Here is a 26,090-nt window from a genome sequence, read left to right on the forward strand (position 1 = left end):
GAATTTAGAGAGAGAACAGCTGGGCTGTGGGTCTGATTAGCAGGCCCACAGCCACACTAGAGTCGAAAAACCAGTGGATCAGAGCAAAAAGTGTGGGTGAACATAGGAAGCAGACCCTACTCTCCTACACAACCCCCAACCCCAAACGCAGGGACATTAAACTAACCTTGACCAGTTGAGTCTTCATGTTCCAAGTGGAAATATCTGGAGAGTCCATCTGCATTGCCATGGTTAGTTCCAGGTCTATGTTCCACTGCAAAGTCCATACCCTGTAGGGAAATGGACCACCTGAGTAGTTTGGGATTTTCACCCTTCAGCTGATTTAGCCACAAGAGGGGCTTATGGTCTGTCTGAATCTTGAAGTGAGTACCAAACAAGTATGGCCTCAGCTTCTTCAGGGCCCAAACCACAGCAAAGGCCTCCCTCTCAATAGCTGACCAACGTTTCTCTCTAGGGGTCGGCCTTCTGCTAATAAAAGCAATGGGCTGGTCTTGACCATCTTTATTCAATTGTGAAAGAACAGCTCCCACACCCAACTCAGAAGCATCCGTTTGGACAATGAATTCCTTGGAGTAATTTGGACTTTTCAGAATAGGTGCAGAGCACATGGCCTGCTTCAGGTCATCAAATGCCCTTTGACAGCTGACTGTCCACTGAACTTTCTTTGGCATTTTCTTTGAGGTCAAGTCATTAAGTGGTGTCACAATGGACCCATAATTCTTAAACTTCTGTAATAACCAGACAGGCCCAAGAAAGCTCTGACCTGCGTCTGGGTGGTTGGAGGAGCCCAGTCCTTGATCCTGCTCTCCAGTGGTTGAACCTGACCTCCGCCTACAAGGTGGCCCAGGTACACAACCTTCCTCTGCCCTATCTGGCACTTAGTAGCCTTGTTAGGCCTGCCTTCTGCAGGGCCTCCAAAACCTTCAGGTGGATGGGGTGATCTTCCCAGGTGAAGCTGAAGAAAGCAATATCATCTAGATAAGCTGCACAAAAGTCATCCAGACATGAGAGGACTTGGTTCACCAACCTTTGGAAAGTGGCAGGTGCATTCTTCAAGCCAAAGGGCATCACCACAAATTGGTAATGACCTCCTGGGGTCGAAAATGCTGTTTTGGCTTTTGCGTCATCAGCTAGTTTGATTTGCCAGTAGCCTGCTGTCAGGTCAAATGTGCTCAAAAACTTGGGAGAAGCCAATCTGTCAATGAGCTCATCTGCCCTGAGTATTGGATGGGCACCTGTCCTAGTGACAGCATTGAGACCTCTGTAGTCCCCACAAAACTTCAACTCTCTCTTACCATCTTGGGTGTGAGGCTTTGGCACAAGGACTAGTGGACTGGCCCAGGGGCTATCTGAGGGCACAATAACTCCCAGCTCCAAAATCTTTTGGACCTCTGTCCTGATACAGTCCCCGACATGGTCATGTTGCCTGTAGATTTTACTCTTCACAGGCAGACTGTCACCAGTGTCCACCTCATGGGTGCACCAGTTTGTCTGACTTGGGGTCAGGGAAAACATATGCCTATAGGCCTGTAGAACTTGCCTGCAGTCCTGTTGCTGCTGGTCAGTGAGGCTGCCTGCCAAGGCTACACCATCAACTGAACCATCATCAGGGTTCTGAGAAAGCAGGTCTGGGAGAGGGTCACTCTCCTCCTCCTGTCCCTCATCAGTAGCCATGAGCAAGCCCATGTCTGCCCTGTCAACATATGCCTTCAGTCTGTTGACATGAAGCACCCTGTGGGGGCTTCTGGGAGTCCCAAGATCAACCAAGTAGGTTACCTCTCCCTTTTGCTCAACAATAGTGTGGGGACCAGACCATTTGTCTTGGAGTTCTGCTGGGGCCACTGGCTCCAACACCCACACTTTGTCCTGGCTGGTACACAGACAGCACAGCCTTTTGGTCATGCCAGGCTTTTAAGTTCCTGGCTAGCCTCAAGGTTTTTAGAAGCCTTTTTTATGTATTCGCCCATCCAGGAGCGGAGACCAAGTACATAGTCCACTATGTCATTCTTAGGCTTTTTGAGAGGTAACTCCCATCCTTCCTTCACAAGATACAGGGGTCCTCTTACAGGGTGCCCAAACAAAAGTTCAAAAGGGCTGTAGCCAACACCATTTTGTGGGACCTCTTTTAAAGCGAACAAAAGGCAGGGCAGTAAGATATCCCATCTTCGCCTAAGCTTTTCAGGGAGTCCCTTGATCATGCCCTTTAAGGTCTTGTTGAATCTTTCAACTAGACCATTGCACTGTGGATGGTAGGGTGTGGTGAACTTATAGTTTACACCACACTCCTTCCACATAGCAGTCAAATACCCAGAAATGAAGTTTGCACCTCTGAGACAACCTCTTTCGGGAACCCCACTCTGGAGAAAACTCCAAGGAGGGCTCTTGCCACAACAGGAGCTGTTGTGGTCCTTAATGGAATAGCTTCTGGATACCTGGTGGCATAATCCACTACCACCAGTATAAATCTGTGCCCAGAGGCTGTTTGGACATCCATTAGTCCAACAATGTCAATCCCAACTCTTTCAAAGGGTACCCCCACCACAGGTAGTGGTATCAGGGGGGGGGGCCTTTGTGGTGCCTCCTGATTTGCCACTGGCTTGGCAGGTGACACAGGAGCGACAAAACTCCTTGGTATCTTCTGACATGTGTGGCTACTGAAAGTGAGGGACAAGCCTGTCCCAAGTCTTGTGCTGGCCAAGATGTCCTGCTAAGGGAATATCATAGGCTAAGGTAAGAAGGACGCCCCTAAATGTCAAATGTATGACCAACCTCATGGAAGCACCAGGCTTGGGGTCTCTAGCCTCTGAATAAAGGAGCCATTCATCCCAATACACTCTGAGGACCTGTAGCATTCCCAGCAGCCTCAGCAGCAGCTTGCTGTCTGAGGGGTTCAAGAGAGGGGCAGTCCAGCTGCGCCTGCCTCAGGTCTGCCCTTGAAGGTCCCACTGTCCCAAGAAACTCAACCTGATCAGGCTCAAGCTCTTCTAGGACAGTTCCTTCTTGGGTATCACTATCAGCTTCCGCAGAAGGCTGATCTTCACTCTGATGCAGGGGGGAAGGCACTGCCTTAACCCTACTGCTCTTTCTCTTGGTAGGCAACTGGTCCATAGTTTCAGGATCCAGTGCCTGTTCAGTTTGACACTTTTTAGCTTGTGAACTGGTCTCTGCATGAGTCCTATACTCCACTTCAGACCAGGCTGAAGCTTCTAGATCATTGACCAACAAACATTCTACAGGGATGTCTGAACTTACAACAACCTTCTTTAGGCCAGGTACCCCTGCCCAGGAGAAATTAACTATTGCCATACTATGGGTGGCGGTGACATTGCTAGCATTGGTCACTAGGTAATTGTCACCTAGAATGATCTGACCAGGGTCCACAAAGTTGGGCGTCACCATGGTGACCCTGGCACATGTGTCCCTGTAAGACACTTTATTATTAAAGGTGTCTGTCTGTACTTGCCCAGGTTACTGGGGATCACAGTAGAGGACACAGCCATGTCCACATCACAGACAAGGACAGCTTGAGTTGGTACTCTGACTAGGCCAGAGTCCATCTCAGTTCACTGGGTTAACCCTACTACACCCTTCTGTTGAGAACCACCACTATTCGCTGTACTAGGGGGAACAGTTGCCTTAGGGGCAATGGTGGCTGGAACGGCCTCCTTCATGGCACAATCACTGGTCCAGTGAGTATTACTTTTACAGATATTGCACCAGGGTTTCCTTTGGCCATCTTTCTTCTTGGATTTCTTGGAACCCCCCTCAGTAGAAGCTTTTTGGGGACGTGTTGAAGACTTATGGTCTTTTACTTTCTGATCCCCCACCCTTTTGGTCTGCCTTCTTCTGCTCACCACCTTGGTTCTGGTTTTTCTGCTTCACCCTGGTTCTGACGCATTTGTCTGCCTTCTTTCCCAATTCTTGGGAAGAGGTCAGATCAGAGTCAATCAGGTGCTGATGCAACACTTGGTTCTGACAATTAAGTATTTGTTCACTTATGATCAAATTATACAATCTTGTATAGTCCTTAACTTTACTGCCCAGCAACCAGCCTTCGAGAGCCTTAGTGGCACAATCTACAAAATCAGTCCAGTCCTGAGTATGTGTCTTCTGGGTATCCCTGAACAGCAACCTATACTGTTCAGTGGTAAGGCCAAACCCATCAATCAGAGAACTCTTCAGGACTGTGTAGTTGTTAGCATCCTCATCACTAATTGTGAGGAGCTTGTCTCTGCCTTTTTCTGAAAAGGAGAGCCATAGGATTGCTGCCCACTGACTTTGGGGTACCTGCTGTACTTTGCAAGCTCTCTCAAAAGCAGTAATCCATTTGTGGATGTCATCCCCAACTTTGTAGGGTGGGACAATCTTGCTTAGGTTTCTATTATCATAGGACCTATCTTTATCCTTGGGGATAACGCTGCCACCAGTGGGTTCTATCCCACCTAACTTTTGCTCTCTTGCAAGAGCAAGTCTCTCTTTGGCTAGGGCAAGTTCTTGCCTCTCAATCCTCAGATTGACTTCTCTCATTCTGGCCTGATGTTCCTTTCTCTCAGGGGAAGACATTCTCCTAACATCAGACACTAATGAGGCTCCAGAGTGGTGAGATTCCCTGGATAGGGTTCTCCTCCTCCTGGGCTCAGTGTTAAACCTGCTTGGGGGTCTGGAAGGTACTAGGCCCTCTCCATTCCCATGTAGGTTTAGGTTAGCCTGGTTAAGTGTTCCCACTAGGACCTGGCTATCAGTATTCCCATCAGAGTGCTCCTCTTCTACCTCATCTTCATCAATTAGATTATGATCAGGGAATCTTCTACTGAGGGCTGTCCCTCATCTGTATTAACTGACAGACCTGTTTTAGAGCCCTTCTGAGCATCATATTCTTCCATGAGCTCAATCAGGTGCCTGAGGGTAGGGTTGAAACCCTGTTTTATCTTTCCAGATGTGTACAAGTGCCTCAAATCATGGAAAGTTAGGGTATCATATCTGGAAGGTATCCTTCAAGGATCTAACTCCACTGGGAGAGATCCACTTGGTTCTGCTCACAGAGACATGATCTGGTGTGGTGTGTGCACCTACCTACACTAAATGTTACCTACTAAACCGCTCTAGGAGTTTTTGTCAGGGTGTGCTAGGCCCCTTGCTCTACACAACTAAGTTCAGTAGAACCTAAGTATTTAAGACTTGAATTATATGTACCTCTAGGTACCTTAATGTGATCTTTCAAATGAGATCAAGATATTATGGTAAAACAATCAGCTAGCTCTTATCCCAACCGATGCACACCAATGTGAGAAGTTGGCCTGGTATATGATGTTCACTATTCTAGTGAGCACCTTGCACCAGTCCAAACAACCCTTATGGTGATGGTTGTAAAGTCAACCTTATAGACCAGCTATCCTAGTGGCAGCATGGACAAAGCAGTCTTAGGCTAACACTTCAGAGAGCATGTGAAGCCAATTGTTTTAGCAATAATAACCCCTTGAATACCAAATGAAAGGACACCACACAAGGTATATATCAAATATATATGTATTTATTTCTAACATAACCCCTCTGCACTCTTTATGAGGTCAAAGTTCGAGATACAGCACAAGTTACTTAATAAGCATATGTTAAGTTGCACAAATACAATTCTGCCCTAGGGGCCTCATGAACCATATACTAAAGAAGTGGTATAAGAACCACTTCAGGACAGGTGAATAGGCCTAGGAAATCAGTGGAGCTACACAGAGTAACCGAAGGTTAGGAAGCAGGAGCCCCACAGGATGCGTGTGCAGTGTCTAAAGACACAGACTGGTTCTCATAGACTTTCAATGGGAACGTAAAGTTTAGAAACTAGTTGATTTCGGACCTTCCGGGTGGACTACGGGAAAACCCAGTTAAAATAGGACACTTGGATAGTTATTACCCACGGGAGCACCGGAGTACCGTAGTTACCTTACCCAGGGAAGCCGGGTCCATAGGTGTCAAGTCGAGTCTGGTTTCGTCGTCGAATCCTATGGAGAGCTGCAAGAAGATGCTGCAGGCGACCAGGAAGATGATGTCCGGGTGGATCCAATGGTGGATCGAGAAAGTAAAGAACCTGAAAGCAAAAGGGACAGAGTCTTTGTCACTAGCCAGTGACCAGGATGGAACCAGGACGGAACCAGGCGATGTCGAGATGCAATCAGGTGAAGAAGTGAAGCTGGTCTCTGCAGCCACATGGACCAGGAGGTGTCGACTATGACCAGGAGCTGGATACGGACTGTCCCACGAAGGATCTCGCTGTTGGCCGGGTCGGCTTCTGGATCGGGGTCAACAAGCCTTGGCAAAAGCAACCCACTCAGGATGTGAAGATCGGCTTCTTGTTCAGACCAGCAAGGTCTGAAGAGCTTCCCCTTTGCAGGAAAGCAGGAGCAAGCCCAGAGCAACCAGGCAAGCAGCATTGATTCAAGGTGATGTCTTCAGGAGGGCCACTAGCCAACGGGCTAGCAACCGCGAAGACACATCGAGGAGAAATAAAGGCGCAGGCCCCACGCGGCACTCGTGGAGTGTGGAGGATTGAGCTTCGGTGCACTTACTGCTCGGGGTTGGGGCTTCTAGGGTCCCAATGCACAACTTCAAGGACGCCTTAGAAGCTGCACAGTTAGCAAAAAACAGGTACTGCAGGTTGTCCGGTCCCACGTCTCTCGTGTCCGCCACGGGTCTCAGCTTTGCTGTGGATGTGGGTTGGAGTCAGCGAAGTCTGAAAGTCCAGAGGCTGCGTCGCTAGGTCGTCGGAATCCGGCTGGAGCGTCGACGAAGCAAACCGCCAAGTTACTGGTGGTGCCTGTTTGCACAGGGTGGTCACTCCTTGACCACAAGGGAGATTCTTCAGTCTTCTAGTTGCAGTAGAATGTCGAAGGACCAGAGTTTCGTTTCAGAGTTTCAGTTCAGGATAATCTAAAGTCTCTAGACTCAGCTCCTACCTATATACTGATTTGAGGGGCTGGATTACCTGCTAGGTCCCTCCTATGGGTGGGACCAGGGAAGGGGGTGGTTACACCCCTTTCCCTTTGTCCAGTTTCGCGCCAGAGCTGGGGCTGGAGTGCCCCAGCAACTGGTTTGAACCGGGCTATGCATGGGGCACCTTGTGTGCCCCAGGCAGTGTCTCATTTCATTCAACCCACCCTGCCCCAATATACAAGACCCTGTCTGGGGGGTCTCGTCCAGCAGCAGGTCAGACTCGTGTCTGTGGCAGCAGCATCCATTTTGTGATGCTGAGGCTCTGTTTAACTTTAACCAGGTAAAGCTACAACTACATGTCTTCTCCCTCTAGAAGGGTTGAATGCTACCCCCACCGCCAGAACTGGCGTTGGGGTAGTATTCCAAAGCGTATGACACCTTACACGACATTTTGATAAAGCCAAACCAAAGTTAGCAATAACCGCGAGGATTATAATGAACTTAAGAGTATATGGTATGGCTATATCATAGAACAGCTATAAGGACATAGTTCCAAAAACTGCAAGGACATAGTTCCGAAAACTGCAGACAGGTTCAGCTCATGCTAGAGCACCAGCTCACATAAAACCAAGCACTCTGCCTCCAGGATTGTTAAGGCCTGCCATAGGAGTGACTTATAGGTATATATGTGTCTATATATAATGGTAGGTATAGGGATACTATACCTAAGCAAGGGGTGATTACACGACCTTGCCCCAGCGGAGTGATCACCCAGTTGTGTCAGTTTGGATGGCCAGCCAGGGGTGGCATAATACCTTCTGCAGCCCCTGGTAGGCCATGGGTGCAGCTATGCCCTGGGTAACTATGGTACACTATACAGGGGCTCACAAAGGTGACCCAATACCCAATTGGATATGTACCTAAAGTACATGGTATGAATTGAGAGAGAACCGCTGGGCTGTGGGTCTGATTAGCAGGCCCACAGCCACACTAGAGTTGAAAAACCAGTGGATCAGAGGAAAAAGTGGGGGTGAACATAGGAAGCAGACCCTACTCTCATCAGAGGTACCGACGGATAGAGCGGTGCCTCCTTTGCCCTGAGCTGTTGCCAGGTGGTGTGAGGACTTTTCCTCCATACTCAGGAGACTACTTGTGAGCCAACGAGGAATTCTGGACTGTGAGTACTTTGACTCGCATTGTATCCTTTTTTCGTTTGCATACACTTTTGTTCTGCTTACATCTATAGCAGTAGCTTTATTGTATATAGAGGTCCTGCTGAAAGCACAAGGTTTATCTTCACCGCCAAGTGCTGAAACATGTCGACCGCTTTTGTAAAGGACGGCTATTTGTTAAAACCGGTCCTGAACACTGTTTTTTTTAATTTTTGATCGTAGCAGACATCAATTTTATTCTTCACTTTACTTTTTTCGCACTGCACTTCTATTTCTGTCCCATACACTCCACAATATACATTCTGCTCATCTTGGCATCTATACCTTTTGACATTCTAGAGCTCCGATATCAATGGAGCAAGAATGTCAGTCTTTACAAAAGGATACCCAAATGATGAAGCTAATCACCAGGTATGGTGAGTGATGGGAATCCATTCACATAAATCATATGTTTTTCTTATGAATCTTGGGCTCTGGTGAGCTATTCCCTATCTTTCTCTGCTTCTTAGACATTGGGATATATTTTGTATTTACAAGTTAATTTGGGGCTGCATATCCCGGTTAGTCTTTAAATTTTGGCCTCCGACCCTATTTAAAACTCTTTGTGTGCTTTGTCCTACTCTCCTACACCAACTTTACAAAACATGTGCTAACTTAATTGTGCTGGACAATAGCAGGGTACGCGCCGCTTCGGAAGCGGACTAGGGCAACTCAATATCTGACGAACAATGGACAGCTTGAGGAAAAGTGACGAAAACAGGATCTTAAAACAGTAGGCACAATCTGATACATTTCAAGTTTCTACGCAGAATATATGTCACCCCGGCCAGAGCACACAGGATAGACCCCACTAGATCTCATCATTGCCAGCGATGCCATTCCCCTCAAGCAGATTTCGCACACCTAGCCTCGACGTGCCCACACATACACACTTTCTGGGTAGAAGTACACTGTACATTGAGCAAGATAATACAGGTGCCTATGAACCCACTGCCTGAGATTGCACTCATGGGATATGTGGTTCAACTCCCCCTTAAAGTTCGCAGATTTGCGGCCATAGCTTTACTACTGGCCAAAAGGGAGGTAGCAATACACTGGGGCGGCAAAAGGGCTCCAACAAAAAAGGGATGGATCCAGAGCTTGGCATCCTGTTCTACAAGAAGTGATCAGTGTGCCGACACAATCCCTCCCTCCTCCAGGCCTAGAGACATCTGGGGCCCCATTCAAGGCATTCCTCACAGCACAACAGCAAGAACCCCCCACGCAGCAGGAGCAGGGTATCGTGCCAAGTGGGATAGGCTAGGCTGACCCCCAACCCATACTAACACATCAAAGTATGAAGCATCTACTTCCAATGACATTGGTACATTCTTATTTCGTAAGTTGACTAATGGGTGGAGGGGAGGAAGTGGGTTTACAGATTCACAAATAGTAATGTTGTTCGAGATGGGCCTTGATTGTATTACATGTATATTACATCATATGTTGCATTACCTACTGTGTATCAAAGGTAACTAACATTGACCATGCCTCATGATCGTACCCGAGATGTCCTTTCTTTGGAATCAGTGCCTTGTTTTTGTTTTATCAAAATGCTAAATAAAATTTTAAAAATAAAAAACTTGGCTGCATCTCTCCCTTCAGCAACTGCTTGAGAGAATATGTCTCAGACGTCTTCAGAGACCATGTGCAGCACTTGCACAACCGATTCCCAGACGGCATGGGAGTATCAGCCCAAAAGGTACACAGTGTTCACTGACTGCAGTGCCAGGCTCGCGGAAGAGAACATATTCTTCCTAAAGGTATCCAGCTTTTTGAATTCCCTGCCTGAAACAGTGGTAGATAAAGTGCCATGGTGACATTTGGAGGTGGAGGCATGGACCACCAAGCTCTCCGCGATGGAGCGCTGGGTGAGCAAACTGGGGTTACCAGGGGCGGGCGATGACGGCAGGCAATTGCCCTATGCACAGGAGCCCCTCTGCAGGGCTTGGACCAGGTCCAAGCAGGACATTAGTAAGGGCTACATTAAATAGGAGTAACGGTTCAGTGGGGGCAACTCCCAACTGAAGTACCTCTGTCAAGATGTGTATCTTGACAGCCACTGAGTGTAGTGTAGAGTCTAGACTTCAGCTGGGCTTCGCACTGCCACTGCGAATGAGTCATACTCTTGCATAGCCACAGTAGGAGGAGAGACCAGGCCAATGTCTGGGGAGGTGTCCAGTCCACTAGCATCCACCAGATCCTCACGCCAGCACGGAGCTAGGTCGCAAATGCAAACTCTTCCTGGTCTTGTCAGATAACTTCGACAGATGTGGTGAAGTAGAAGATCTCTTCGACTTATTGCTCTTCTTGTGCTGGTTAGACTTAGCCTATTTCCCTGACAACTTTAACTGCGAGGACGAGCACCTGGGGTGGCTGGGCAACAATCTCAGGACCTTCTTCTCTGCTGAAATCGTGAGTATTGCAGTGTTATGGAACAAGAATCTTGTGGGACTGCTCCCTCAAGGCCTTCCATGGCGCAGCAGTCAACAGAGGTTGAGGGCTGTGGACTCGTTCCATACGCCAGAGGCACAACTAATGCGGGTCTGTCACAGGCATCTGGTAATGACAGGTGCCACACGATTTAAACCCAGCATTGTTAGCAGACATCCTGATGCACCAGGAGACAAGGTCTCATGAAACCTTTACAAAGTCGAAAAAGGGACATTCAAAAATGACTGGGGGGGAGGGGGTAGCTCTGCCCAGGTCTGCTCTGACTGGCACAGAAATAAGAGAACTGAAGTCAGCACGATGAGGTGGCGCCTCTATAGGCACCGCACACGTCACTTTCAATGCGGATGACGCTGACACCACGCAGGGCCAAACGACGCAACCTACCAGTACGCAGTGGTACGGCTCACGAAAAATGTTGGGATCCAGGCTGATGCCTGGGGAGAATTCTAAGGTAAGGAATCAGAGTCTAGAAGTCTTTATCAGCTACACAAGGTTTAAAACAAGGAGGGGACATGCAATCCACAAGCAAAAAATTATGAAAACGTTTTTCAAAATACGAGATAAAAATTACTAGCAGCTTTGAATCCAGATTAAGTGGAAGCATTGAAAAAACAACTGATGTCACCTACGCCAAAGCATCATTTGTACTTCATACACATCTCTTCCAGCAGAGTTGTGCAAAGCCACTCACAATGTCAAAGGGAACAACCTACTATCAGCGGCTCAACATAGCTACAAAAAGGTCAGGGTCTAGTCTGACACCTGGGAACATGTGTTCTGAGGAATCTTCATGTGTCCATTAGAAGCATTTGTACTCCAATGACCACAAGCCTCTAACAGGTGTGGCAATGTAGAAGTGTCTATGTTCAACTGTGAACATGTGAAACATGTGAAACATCAAGTTCAGTGTGGGAATCCATTAAAGCCTGTTTCAGCCAGGTCTTTGTGTTCACGTTTTCAAAAGAATATTTAAAAAAGAAGACTAAAGTGCTATTATTGATGACTAACGCTTCAAAGTGAACACATAATTTATTTGCCCAGGATACTACCCGTCACGCGACAAACTCATAACTGAGCCACTGAATGAACTAGGTCACAAAAAAACAAGACAAGTGCAAGATTCGGGTGTTCTTATCTGAAATTGGACAGTCACTTTAATATTGCCATTCAAAATATAGATTTTGAAAGATGTATTTTGAAAGATGTATTTCACAACTAATAGGGGTTAAAACAAATAATGTACCACTACATAGTTTTCTAGCTCGAAATTGCAGCTAAATGCGCTGACGGACGAGATGAACAAAAAATTGACCCAGGAGGAGTTAAAGTGAATTAAATTAGGATTCGGAGAATGTAAAAGAGGTATGTCCATAACTAGCTGAACGCTTACGTCAGACTTCTCTATCAAGTCTGAACAAACATGATTGCATTAATTTATAGTAACGCAGAATTGAAGGATAGCTATGTATTCAAATGTATTTTTTCTCAAATGATTTTTAACAAATGGGTAAATGAAACCTTACTTTGAGTCCTCAGCAAAGCATAAATACAAAACAACAGCCGACACCTGTTTGGTGTCGACAGCCCTCTCCCAGCCCCGCACTACCAGAGAGTACAATTCGAAAAATCTCAGCAACAAGCCCGGCAGCTTTCCCTGCCAGGTACCTGTCGGCTCGGCTTCGGGTGCCAGTCCAGACCTGCCTCGTGTGGGAACAGGCCGCAAACGCAACCCACATACCGAAAGGGAAATAACGCCTTTCAGGTCAACACGGCTCTTCAAACGGGGCGCGATTCTGGAAAAGGCATTTATTTTCCAGATGTAACCTTTTGGTCTAGAAAGTAAACCATTACAAAGGATCATTGCCGAGAAATCCCTACAAATCTGAGCATCCCCACAGCCACCGCCTGTAGTGGGAAAGAGCAAGAGGAGGTACTGGTAGTAACAAGATACGCAAGCCTGGCGTCAGGTGAGGCTCTGGGAAGGTGTATTGAAAAACATAGGAGAGACTGCACATCACGTGACGCTGGGAACCCAGGCACAGTGCCAATGGCGACAGTGTCTCAGAAGCGCATGGTGCCATTGTGCCATTAAGAGGGCAGAGCCCACGAGAAAGGAGCGCGCTCGGGTTCCAGCACAGAATGAAACTCACCGCCCCTAGAGAGCGAGGGGGAAGGAGGGAGGGTGAGCATGGGGGAGGGAGAGAGAGAGACAGGCCACGAATCTGTATTCTGTGAACATCTCGTCTGATCACTAGCTGTGCTGATGTCTGTAGAGTGAGAGGTATGCCTGCTCAGGACTACAAACTTAAAATATCTCAGAATGGACAACCCAGCAAAGTAACCGCCTAAGGACGTTAGGAAATAAACAAAAAAAAAACCTTGCAAACCCGCACAAAGCTGCCTGCTTAATGAAAACCATAAATAGCATGCCTATCCCTCACCCATCACACTACTAAGTGCTTCGACCCATAACATAACCGCACTTCGGTGGTCCTCACGCAGGGCATGGCAATACTTCGCACACTGGATATAAACAAAGACAACATACTTCCAACCAAGCACCCTACATGATGCAGGATGCTAGCCAGGAAGGCAAGCGCTTCAGCGCCTAACAAAGGGGTAGTAAGCGCTATGTACACTTTTTGCAATACGATACAATATCAGCATCTTAATGTTGGTTTTCTATCAAAATAAACAAACCCCAATCAATCAATCAAGGAAATGTGAAGCGCGCTACTCACCTGTGAGTGTCTTAACACCTGTCTGCTCCAAGTGAACCCCTATGTGGCCTTAAACCGCAGGCTCAATCAAGTTTCCCAAAGATAGGAGGGCAAGTTTTGCTAACATGCACGTTTGGAGAACAAGTCCTTAGCTGAAAGTCAGTGTTATTCCACTACTTTTACATCCCCGTTTCTCACGGAGTGGTGATCAGAGGACATTACTTATATTTGATAAAACAGTTACAACAAGATCCAAAGTCCTTGTACAACTTTTGAAGATGTTTATTTGCTACTGCGGGTGAATGTGGCCAGCTTGGATTTGTGGAAGAAGCATGTATCTGCAGCTGTCGTCATAGCTGAGGCACTGCAAGTACACTGGCAATGTTTGTAACCTGCAGCATCCAAACGTGCATTCAGCTTCTGGTGAGGAGTAACAGCGTCCTACATGCTGCTTCATAGAGGACAAGGTACGAAGCTTCTCGGCTTACCTTGTTGAACTGGAAGAGGTCCCGCTTCAGACTCTCCCGCACTGGATCATGCCCAGGCCTCAGGAACCTGCGCATTCTGTCCTTCCCACTTAACCTTCTTCAACTGGATCTGGAGACAAAGAAAGAGACAAGTCAAGTACATGAGGAGGTAAGGGGAGAAGGCTGTTTGGTTGTGTTACTCATTCACGTAATGCCCAACTCCCATGTGTGACAGACTCCTCACTCACCGTTTCCCTGAACCCACCCTCTTCAAAGCTCCACTGGTCGATTCCCACTCCCCTTCTTGTTTCACCAAAAAGGACTAAGAAGGTTCACTTGTAGTCATTACTTAGTAGTCTCCAAATACGAGACAGTTAACACCAATCGAAGGTAGATGTACTTATAAAGGTCTTTAAAAAATCATATGATATAAACACATTTTACAATCTTGTCTACATTGTCACAGAAAAACATAAGATTTTTTAAACTACTTTGTTAAAGAGCTGAAAGGGGAGCTCACTCATCCTCAGCCAATCGGAGTCGGATTGCTAAATTTAATAAACTGCTAGCATGGTCCAGAACGCTCCTTCATTGCAGAAATATGGAAAGAGGGATTTAAAAACTTGATGATGTAGGTCGCAATAGTTTCCTCTATCTCTACGTTGTCGATTGTTGCGGACAATTTTATAGCCAATGTGGAGGAAGCTTATCTGCTAGTAAGCACAAATCACAAGACCTACTCCATGGAATGGAAAGTGACAGCAGAGATCCTCCTTTGAGCATTTGTGTGTCTAATATTTACGGTTACCCCCAACTTTAGTACAGTAGGGTGTAGCTAAGGTGAACAGCAATGCATCCTGACTGCTATATCAACAGGTAACACAAAGGTTCACAATTTTGCTTCTAAGAACTTACATTACAACAGGACTAAAAATAGTTGAAGACAGGTATTTAACAACCCTTAGTGTACTCTAAATATTTAACATCACAAGTGATCTCATTATGTAGAGAGGAAGAGACTATGGACAAGCCGACTGAGACAATGGCAAAGCACAATGTGGGGAAGCGCCAAAACATAACATCTCCTCAGGAGTAGTAAGAAGCATGTAAGTGCAATTATAAGTGCAATTACAAAACAATACACATTACAACGGAACAGCGACGAGGCTGAAATACCAACCTTTCCAGCTCTGAGATGTCCCTGGAGTAATGGGAAGATTGGGGTCTGAGCAGACAGAAAATAACAGGGACTAGAAAAGGAAAGAGTGGAATAATGACAACTAGCTGGAATAATTTAACTCAATGGGACATCACATGCATTCCCTTAGGGGAAACATGCATGGTACACAAAATCGGTAACTCACTTGCTGGAGCAACCTCTCTGGTGAGTGTAGCTGAAACCAATTGGCCATGCAGCTGCCATTTTACATGTCCTCCTGCTGAGGATGGGGAGAAATGTGTCTAGGCAGCGGAAGCCTGGCTGTAGTATACTCTGGGTGACTTTTCATGTCCGCCCTTTCTACAGCATACTGTCTCAACATATAGAGGTGTACCCGAATGCCGCCACTGTACCTAGGCATGAAACAAGCTAAACATATACGTAGCACATTGTGGGGAAAGATCATACATTTGTTTGCACCACAATGAAACTTAATTTAGTCACTGGTATACAGGTATGATTTAAAGTACACAATGTATTTGCTTAAGGGTGGCATAATAATCTTCAATCTTCACTTCTAACAACTGATACCTGGAGTGTAAGTTAAGTAAACAAAGGAAAGAAAAAGGAAAGCAATCACCAAGCATTTACCACAACAAAATGGAGTAACTACAATACAAATAAACTTGCTCCAGCCATTCATTTGTTTTAAACAACTATGTGGCAGTACTCTTTTACTGTGCGGTCCACATAGGAGATAGTCCTTTGGTGACACATAGGTGGGCAATCCTGTCCTCAACCTAGTGTTTACGTGTCCATATAGTGATTTAGTATGTTGAAGATTGGATGGGAGGAAAATGTCGCCCGATTCGGGCTCTCTTTAGTGTAGGCCTCTTCGGGACTTTTTAAGAAGGACCAATAGCATACAATATAAAATCAATGTCCGCGCTATACATAAACTTGCACCTTATGTGAAGAACCTGGTAAGCATACCTTTGAACGTAATCCATACTGAGCCAAAATTAAAAATGTATGTCACCGAAATACTCTTATGCCACTAGTACCGTTTAGAATAATTAATATTGTGGGGAAAGTCCAGCGCTATAGCGGTGTCCCTACAAGACCGTTAACTTGTTGTCCGAAGGGCCTTTTATACTTTAAAATGTGTTGTGCTCATCCATGCAACAATGTCAGTGCACGGAGCAATCTTAATTAAAAGAACACTAGTAAAATGACCGAGCGCCTCATCTCCCCAAAAATGTGTGCAGGATGTTAAAAATAAAATCAGCTTTACAACCAGACTTTTGACTGTGCTACGAGTGCTCATCTGAAACTGTGTGCAGGGCGCTGCCTCAAATACTAAAATAAGAAAGAGTACTTCATTTATTGCAACTTAGCCTCCAAACAAATGCTAGAGTGGAAACAAACAATTGCGCCAGGGCACGAGGGTAAAAACTCAGATTTGCGGCCGGTCCAGGAGTTATTTATAGTTGGAGTTGCAATGAAAAAGTAATCACCTTGTTAACAGACCAGCGGTACGGTGCTTCTCATGGCAGTATGACGCGTGCAGAGACAGGCTACAACGGGACTTACCTGCACGCCTGGAAGCGGCGAAATACTTTGTCCACTAGTGTCGGTCCACATATGGGCGGCTCCAAAGAGGGGTGCAGGGTTCACATCAATCAATCAAAGCATTTATAAAGCGCACTACTCACCCAGAGGGTCTCAAGGCGCATGGGGAGGGGGGTCCGCTACTGCTCGAACAGCCAGGTCTTGAGTTGCTTCCTGAAGGCGAGGTGGTCCTGGGTCAGGCGGAGGTGGGTCGGGAGGGAGTTCCATGTCTTGGCGGCGAGGTAGGAGAAGGACCGTCCCCCTGTGATGGCTCTTCGGATGCGGGGGATGGCGGCGAGGGCGTGGCCGGTCGATCAAAGCTGGCGTTTGGGAGCGTAGAAGTTGAGGCGGCTGTTGAGGTATCCTGGGCCTTGGTTGTGTAGGGCTTTGTGTGCGTGGGTGAGGAGTCGGAAGGTGATTCTCTTGTTGACCGGGAGCCAGTGCAGGTCTCAGGTGTCCGGAGATGTGGCTGCGACGGGGGATGTCCAGGATGAGTCGTGCTGAGGCGTTCTGGATCCGCTGGAGTCCCTTCTGGAGTTTGGCAGTGGTTCCGGCATAGAGGGAGTTGCCGTAGTCCAGACGGCTGGTGACGAGGGCCTGGGTGACCGTCTTCCTGGTCTCGGTGGGGATCCACCGGAAGATCTTACGTAGCATGCGCAGGATGTTGAAGCACGACGAGGAGACGGCGTTGACTTGTCTGGTCATGGAGAGGGAGGAGTCCAGGATGAAGCCCAGGTTGCGTGCGTGGTCTGTTGGTTTGGGTGCGCTGCCTAGGGCGGGGGGCCACCAGGAGTCGTCCCAGGCGGAGGGTGAGGATCCCAGGATGAGGACTTCCGTCTTGTCCGAGTTCAGTTTCAGGCGGCTGTTCTTCATCCATTCGGCTACCTCTTTCATCCCTTCGTGAAGGTTGGCTCTGGCGGTGGCAGGGTCGTTGGTGAGGGAGAGAATCAGCTGGGTGTCGTCGGCGTAGGAGATGATGTTGAGGTTGTGCTGGCGTGCGATGTCTGCGAGGGGGCTCATGTACACGTTGAAGAGGGTTGGACAGAGCGAGGAGCATTGAGGAACGCCGCAGATGACTTCGGTGGCTTCAGATCTGAACGGGGGAGGCGGACTCTCTGTGTCCTTCCGGCGAGGAAGGAGATGATCCACTCCAGTGCCTTCTCCTGGACTCCGACGTTGCTGAGGCGCTGTACTAGGGTACGGTGGCAGACCGTGTCGAAGGCCGCGGAGAGGTATAGGAGGATGAGGGCCGCTGTTTCTCCGTTGTCGAGCAGAGCTCGGATGTCATCGGTGGCTGCGATCAGGGCGGTCTCGGTGCTGTGGTTGGCCCGGAAGCCAGACTGCGAGAGGTCGAGGGATCCGTTAGTCTCGAGGAAGGCGGCCAGCTGCTTGTTGAGGGTCTTCTCAATGACTTTTGCATGAAACGGGAGCAGCGAGATGGGGCGGTAGTTCTTGAGGTCGGTGGGGTCGGCTGATGGCTTCTTGAGTAGGGCGCTGAGTTTGGCGTGCTTCCAGCTCTCCGGGAAGGTAGCGGTGTAGAAGGAGGTGTTGATGATGTCCCGCAGGTGGGGTGCGATGACAGCATCGGCCTTGTTGAAGACGTGGTGAGGGCAGGGGTCGGTAGGAGATCCGGAGTGGATGGAGTTAATCGTGCGGACGGTGTCTTCGGTGCTGATCGGGGTCCAGGCGCGGAGGGTGGTGGTGGGGGGCGGTGGTTCAGTCGTGGCGTGCGTCGGTTGAGTGCTGAAGCTGTTGTGTATGTCCGCGATCTTGTTGTGGAAGTAGGAGGCGAGGGAGTTGCAGAGGTCTTGCGAAGGGGTGATGTCGTTGTTTCCGGCGTTGGGGTTGGAGAGCTCTTTGACGATGTTGAAGAGTTCCTTGCTGTTGTGTGCGTTGTTGTCCAGTCGTTCCTTGAATGCGGTTTTCTTGGTGGCTTGGATGAGTTGGTGGTGCTTTCGGGTGGCGAGCTTGAGGGCAGTCATGTTGTCCGGAGTTGGGTCTCTCGAGGGCTCGGCAGTTCTTCTTGGAGCTCTTGAGTTAGTCGGTGAACCATGGGGCTTTCTTGCTACCGGGTCTGCTAGGCGGGGTCTTCAGAAGGGCGAGGTCGTCTGCGCAGTTGCTGATCCACTTCGCGAGGTTGGTGGCCGCCTGGTTTGGGTTCGTTGCGCTGGTGGGAGGGTTCATGCTCAGGGAGGTCGCGAGCTGGTCGGCTGTGATCTTGTTCCAGCTTCTGCGTGCAACCGGTTGCTGGTGGTGGTGGATCGTGGTCCTTCTGAAGCTGAAGTGGACGCAGCTGTGGTCCGTCCAGTGGAGTCCGGTGGCGTGGCTGAAGGCGATGTCCTTGCTGGATGAGAAGACGGGGTCGAGTGTGTGTCCGGCGTAGTGGGTGGGGGTGGTGACCAGCTGCTTGAGTCCCAGGTTTGCGAGGTTGTCCAGCCGGGTGGTGGTGTTGCGGTCGTTGTTGTTCTCCAGGTGGAAGTTGAGGTCCCCGAGGAGGACGTAGTCAGCGGAGCAGAGGGCGTGCGGGCTGATGAAGTCGGCGATGTCTTCGCTGAATTGTGTGCGTGGTCCCGGGGGTCTGTAGATGAGGGTGCCTCTGAGGGTGGTCTTGGGGTTGATGTGGACCTGGAAGTGCAGGTGCTCGGCGGGTGCGAGGGTGTCGTCGGTGTTGGTCGTGATGCGGATGGTGTTCCTGTGGATGATGGCGATGCCTCCTCCGGTGTGGTTGATGCGGTCCCTTCGGATGATCTTGTAGCCGTCTGGGATGGCAATGTCGATGTCGGGCGCTGAAGAGGGGTTCATCCAGGTTTCCGTGAGGAAGGCGACGTCTGGTGAAGTTGTGTCGAGCAGGTTCCAGAGCTCGACGGCGTGTCTGTGGACGGAGCGGGTGTTGAGCAGGATGCATTTCAGGTGGCTGCTGCTCTTGCTCGTCTTGGTCTTGGTTGGTGCTGGAGTAGTGCAGGTCCGGATGCAGGTGAACTTGCAGGAGTTGCAGCAGAAGGGTCCGTGGGTGCGTCTCAGGGTGGCTCGGTAGCACCCTGGGATTCGGCCGGCGTTGAGTGCGTTGAGGGTGGCGGCGGCGTCGTACATCCGGAGGGTGGGCTGGGGTCTGCGGGGGCCAGGAGTCCTGGCGCTGGGCGCGGTCCAGGCGCGGACGGGTGCAGACGGGCTTACCTTTGGCGCTCCCGCTGCGCGCGTCCGCTGCGCGGTCGCTCTGGGGTCGTCATAAGAAGGGGGACGGAAGGGCGGGTCAGCTGGGCGGCGGGAGCGGCTCGGCCAATGGGCCGGTGGTGGGCGGGGACTGTGGCGAGCTGCGGCGTGAAACTGGCGAGCAGGCGGCTCTGCTGTGGATGGGCCGCTCGGGGGGCCAGGGGGGCGTCTACGGCGGAAGAAGAAGGCGTCAAGGCTGGCAGGCAGGAGAAGGAGGCGGCAGGAGGACCAATGGGGTGACCCGGCCTGGTGAGAGGCGCAGCGGTCACCTTCATTAAGAGCACCTTCATTAAGAGCGTGGTGTGTCCGTGACTCCTGGTCATTGCTCGCCACTGTGTGGACCGTGGATGAGAGGTGACGTGCTATTATAAGACCTGTCGGCCATATCTGAAGGTCTCAGGTGGAGGAGACATGGTGCTTCACAAGGCATACCCGCCAGGACCTGCGGAAAACTGGAAGCTATGGGGTTGTCCTGGAAGTGCCTACCTTTAAGTTACTGCAGTGTTATTAGTATTCGGAGATGCTCACCTACATGCACCAGATGTGTGTGTATTGCGGTACTAAGTGGCAAAGAGGTGACAGATAACCAATTATTAAACCACACACACGCAAGGTAAGAGCCAGCTTAAATGCACTGGAAGCATATAAAACACATGTGCATGGACTAAGCAAAGTCAAGCAATCAGGATTTGTAAAGCGCAGCAAATAACATGTGAGGCACTAGGGATGCTACCTGCTTTGTGGTAATCTTGTCATTTGAACTGCCAGGTCTTGAGTACATTCCTAAACTGCTTGCTTTGTGACAATTGTTCTTGGCTTTTGCCGCCAGGTTTGAGAAGGAGCGTCATACGCTGTTGGCTTGGCGGATTTAGGGTTGTCTGCGAGGTGGAGAGGCAGATCCTAGGTGTCTGGTTGGTTGGTGGAAGGTCATGAGTTTGTTGATGTACGTTGGTCCCTCGTTGTGGAGGGCCTTGTAAGCGTGGGTCAACATCTTGAACTGGCATCTCTTCTGGATCAGTGTAGCTTCTTGAGGTGGGGTGTGATGTGGTCCATTTGAGAAGGTCGAGGAGGAGGCTTGTGGCTGAGTTTTGCCTTGCTTGTAGTCTCCTCAGGAGTCTTGCAGTGATTCCTACCTATAGTGTGCTTCTGTAGGCCACCCTGCTGGTGACATTGGACTGAATGACGATCCTTCAGGAGCTGGCTGAGAGCTAACTGAAGATCTTTCGGAGCATGCATAGTGTGTGGAAGCAGGCAGATGAGACCGTGTTTACCGATTTCTTCATGGATGGCCTGCTGGCCAGGATGATATCAAGGTTGCAGGCATGGGCTGTCGGGGCAGGGGAAGAGCAGAGTTCAGCAGGCCACCATGCGTCATTTCATGATGAGATGTTGTTCCCAAATATGATCACTTCCGTCTTGTCAGTGTTGAAATTGAGACAGCTGTCCTTCATCCACTCAGAGATGTTCATCATGCATCTGTGGAAGTTGGCTCTGGTGATAGAAGGGTCGTCTGACAGCGAGAGGATGAACTGGGTGTCGTCTGCATAGGAGATGATGTTCAGGTCATGCAATTTGACGGTGTCAGCCATGGGGCTCATGTACGTTTTGAGGGTCTGAGGGACGATCGTTAGGGACATCGCAGATCTTCTTGGATTCGGAGGTGCACAGTGGGAGACTGATTCCGTGGGGTTTTTCAGTGAGGTATGAGGCAATCATTTTGAGGGTGTCTCCCTGGATTCTGATGTGGTGGAGTCGGTTGATCAAGATGTGATGGGTGACTGTGTTGAAGGTAGCTGACTTTTTCAGGAGGAGGAGGGCTGCTGTTTTGCTGCAGTCCAGAAAAATTAGGGCGGCTAATTCGGGCTAGGATGTCATCGGAGGCTGTGATTAGGGCTGTCTCTGTGCTGTGGTTGGCTCTGAATCCTGATTGTGAGGAGAGGTCCAGAAGGTTGTGGTGTTACAGGTGTTTGGTGACTTGCTGACTGATTGCTCATCTTTCCAGCTAAGGTTCTCGAGAAGGCAGTCAGATGGGACAGTAGTTTTTTGGTTCTGCAGGTTCGGCGGAAGGTTTATTCAGGGGTGCCCTCACTTCAGCAGGTTTCCAATCCTCAGGGAAGGAGGCAGAGGTCATGGAGGCGTTCAAAGCTTTGAGCCTGTTGCAATCATTTCTACTCCCAAGTTTGAAAATGTGGTGGGGCAGGAGTCTGTGGGTGCTCCTGATTGCACAGAGTTCATGAAGGAGATAGTGGCTCGAGTAATGAGTGGGTACCAAAGGGTGAGCAAGTGTTTGGGTTTAGGGTTTGTGAGTCTGAGCAGGCTGATGCAGTTGTGGCAGAGTGTTGGGGTTCGAAGTTTTTGTAGATGGTTTCGATCTTGTGGTGGAAAACGTTTGCTAGGTTGTCACACAGTTCTTGAGAGGGAGTGATTTTGTTCCTAGTGGCAGCAGGGTTGGAGAACTCCTTCATAATAGCAAAGCGCTCCTTGCTGCGGTTTGTGCTGGCTTCTATACGGTTTGCTAGGGCGTTCTTTGTTTCTTTCAGGTGGCATTGGTGCTGGTTAAGCACAATCTTGAAGGTGGTGCGGTCACCTGTCTCTTTACTGGTGAGCCACTTCTTTTCTAGTTGTCTGCAGTTGCGTTTGGTGGATTTCAACTCTGCAGTGACCTAGCTGCCTCTTCCGGTAGATCCTTTGGATTCAGCTGGTATAGAAGGGTAATTGTGTTGGCACAGTCTGAGATCTACTGGGAGAAATTCTTTGTGGCCTGATTATGGTTACATGTTGTGCTTAGGAGGGGGGGAGTGGAGTGTTGTTCCACTGGTCTTCTGATTACTTTTTCCCGTTTCGGTGTGTGGGCATGCTGCTGGAGTTGGAAGGTTCTGAAATGGTGAAGTGGACACTGTACTGGTCGGTCCAGGTGAGCTGTGAGATTAGAATGTACTTGAATGTGTCGCTTCATATGAAAATGGGGTCAAGCGTGTGTCCTGCTATGTAGGTGGGATCGGTGACAAGTTGTTTGAGGCCGATATTGCTCATGCTTTCCAGGATGTCGGTAAAGTTTGTGTCATTGGGGGTCGTCAAGGTGGAAGTTAAGATTCCCTAGGAAGATGTATTGTACAGAGTCTATAGTGCTGGGAGTTCAGGGGTGGAGTTGCAGAAGCTTGGGCATGGTCTTGGTGGTCTGTAGGTGAGGGTGCCTTTGATGGTGCCGTTTCCAGCTGTGTGGAGTTGGAAAATGAGATGCTCTATTAACTGGGTGGAGTAGTCTGCGGAGGTCGTGCAGCGGATGGTGTCGTTGTAAATGATGACAATTCAACCTCTGTGTTTGTTGCTTTGGTGTGTTATCTTATAGCCGCTGGGGGAGACGAAGGTGGTGTCTGGCGAGAGGCGGGGTTCAGCCAGGTCTCTGCGAGGAAGAGGACGTCTGGGGTGAGGGATGAGATTGCGTCCCAGATCTCTGTGGTGTGTTTGCCGAGTGATCGTGCTTGAAGTAGAATGTACTGGAGTTGTGCCGCGTCAGCCTCAGTCTAAGCTGTCTGATAGAACCATACATGTCAACATCTGAGTAAATTGTAAAAACAGATATGTTACATAGTCAGAAATGCATGCATCGCATTGATAGAAATGGGCTTGTGTTCGAATTAAAGACCACATCTCATTCAGCTCATTAAGCCCATGTGAGGCTGTGCCAAACCTATCCATCAACCTGAATTCTGTCGTGTTTAGGATACATTTAAGAAAAACTCCTCTGTGGTTTCTTTGTACTACAAAAAGAGCTAACCAAAGATTGTCATTTTTTGTCTGATGAAAATTTCTGAGGTCCTCTACGAGGGGAGTGCCTAGCATAGAGCGTCTCACTCTAGATCTGTGTTGTAACACATCCATTTTCACAGACTGAGTCGTTTGGCCAATGTACGCCCCCCCCATCCCTCTCCTGGGGACTTGTTTCTTCTGTATTAGACTTTTGCAACTCTAACTACTGTAACCATGTGCCCTTTACCAATGCACTCCTTCTCCCCTTGTTGGGGAGGGATCCAGCATTGATACCCTGGAGTCTAAAAGACCCCTCTGAGAGAGTCCACAGCATCAAGGGAGCCACACAGCGAAGGTGTGGGAATGGCGCCCCTTGCCAAAGCACTCCCTCTCCCCTTGTTGGGGAGGGATCCAGTATGGTTGCCCTGGAGTCTGAGAACCCTCTGAGAGAGTCCACAGCGTAAAGGGAGCCACACACATCGGAGGTAAGGGAATGATACCATTTCCACTGGGATCACAGCACACCGGACGTTGGACACTGTTTTTCCTCGTCTCCCAGTTGTGTTTTTCACCCTCCCCCACCTCTTTCCCTCTTTCATTCTTTGTCTACCTCCTCTGCTCCTATCCCCTCTACCCTGAATCGCTCCCCTTACCTGCTTTTTCGCTCATGTATATGTTTTTAACGCATGTAACTAAGCTCCAGCAACTTGTAACTCTGCTCTGAAACTGTGTAACTTGTAACTATGCTCTGAAATAATGCTCGTCCTCATGTAAAGCGTTCTGATACCTCCAGATCTAGCAAGCGTTCTGATACCTCCGGGTCTAGTCAGCTCTACATACAACTTTTCAAATAAATAAATAACTTTAATTGCACTGCCCGCAATATATCATGTTTTTCGTATAGTGGTTAGAGAACCTCGATTGACGGTGTACCCTCCCATTGAGTGTGATGGTTTTAGTGGCTCTGGTAAACTGGCAGGCTGTGGAGTTACTACACTAGTAATGTCCTGTCAACAGGGGCAGTTCTATAATCTCTCTGAGGTCTCTCTCCTTTTCCCCCAGACGGGCAGCTTTGACATTCTGATCTCATAGGTTGCAACCTTTTTTGAATAAGAACATGGGTTTAAACATGGGTTTAGGGATCTCTAAGAGGGCCGAGATATTCCAATTTCTTTCAATTGTGTTCTTAACTTTGTTGGCTTTCGGATTGTAGGTGATTACGCAAGTGAGTGGCGTATCACTTTTCCATGTTTTGGGGACAAGTAATGTCTCTGGGCGTGAAAGAGGTTTTTTTGGATGCAGCCTTGACTAATTTTTTCTGATACCCTCAGATAACCAACTTATTCACCAAAGTGTTAGCGTTTTCAAAGTAGTAATTTCTGCTTGCAAAATTATTCAGAATATGGAGAAATTGTCCATACGGCAAGTTCTCTTTCATGGTGCGAGGGTGTCTGCTGGAGAAGTGTAAAAGGGTGTGGCAGTCAGTAGGCTTAGTGTAGAGGCAGATTTCTCTATTCCCTTCCTTCCCTTTTCTCAATGGATCTAGGAAGTTCATTCTCTTGGTGTCACTAGACATAGTCAAATTGAGATCCACTGTTCTTTGGTTCAGGCATTCATGAAATGCCATAAGTGTTTGTTTGTCTCCTATCCACATCATAACTACATCATCGATGTATCGAAACCAGTGCCTGATGTTGGTCCTATATGGATTATCGTAGTTATAAATCCATTTCTTCTCAAAGCAGGCCATGAACAGATTTGCCACTTGTAGGGAGAAGCTGCAACCAATTGCTATTCCTTTTGTCTGCAGGTATAAATCTTCTTTGAATGTGAAAAAAAAAATGTCAAGCATAACGAGGCTAGAGCCAATGAGAATTCAGTAGGGATATTGCATGGTGTGGATCTTGTTTCCAGAGTTGTTCTGATCACCTACAAAGCTTAATCGTGAGGGATGTTAGTATTTAGTGACTCGATGTCAAAGGTCACTAGATACTCACATGCTGGGGGACATTCTGCAAATGAGGACATACCTGCTGCCCCTGCTGACCTGGATAGTTGCTCCTGGGTCCCACATGCTGTGAGCCTCCCCGCCGCTGTCCTGCACCATCTTGCGGCCGGAGACTACAGCTCCCAGCGAGCTTTGCGGGCACTTCCGGTTTTCCTCCCTCATCGCGCCCAGAGGCGCTACTAAAGCGCAGACGCTCCCTCGGTGGAGCGGGGGGACATTCTGCAAACGAGGACATAACTGCTGACCTGGATAGTTGCTCCTGGGTCCCACATGCTTTAAGCCTCCCCGCCGCTGTCCTGCACCATCTTGCGGCCGGAGACTACAGCTCCCAGCGAGCTTTGCGGGCACTTCCGGTTTTCCGCCCTCATCGCGCCCAGAGGCGCTACTAAAGCGCAGACGCTCCCTCGGTGGAGAGGGGGACATTCTGCAAACGAGGACATAACTGCTGACCTGGATAGTTGCTCCTGGGTCCCACATGCTGTAAGCCTCCCCGCCGCTGTCCTGCACCATCTTGCGGCCGGAGACTACAGCTCCCAGCGAGCTTTGCGGGCACTTCCGGTTTTCCGCCCTCATCGCGCC

The 26,090-nt window shown here is 49.0% G+C and overlaps 1 protein-coding gene across 4 annotated transcripts in view; it reads right to left on the bottom strand.

The window, feature by feature from the left end:
- The window catches only part of LLGL2 (LLGL scribble cell polarity complex component 2), a 1,008,116-nt gene that overhangs the window by 808,698 nt on the left and 173,328 nt on the right, over positions 1-26,090 (bottom strand). For 3 of the 4 annotated variants that reach the window (XM_086930752.1, XM_086930754.1, XM_086930753.1), the window contains exon 2: positions 13,795-13,903. In XM_086930752.1, coding sequence (XP_086786878.1) covers positions 13,795-13,869 — 75 coding nt within the window. In that variant the 5' untranslated portion in view covers positions 13,870-13,903. The remainder of the gene's footprint in view (positions 1-13,794; positions 13,904-26,090) is intronic. The other variant, XM_086930755.1, reaches the window with a different exon arrangement.

The sequence above is a fragment of the Lissotriton vulgaris genome, chromosome 7, assembly GCF_964263255.1.
Source record: "Lissotriton vulgaris chromosome 7, aLisVul1.2, whole genome shotgun sequence".
In the NCBI taxonomy this organism is placed as follows: domain Eukaryota; kingdom Metazoa; phylum Chordata; class Amphibia; order Caudata; family Salamandridae; genus Lissotriton; species Lissotriton vulgaris.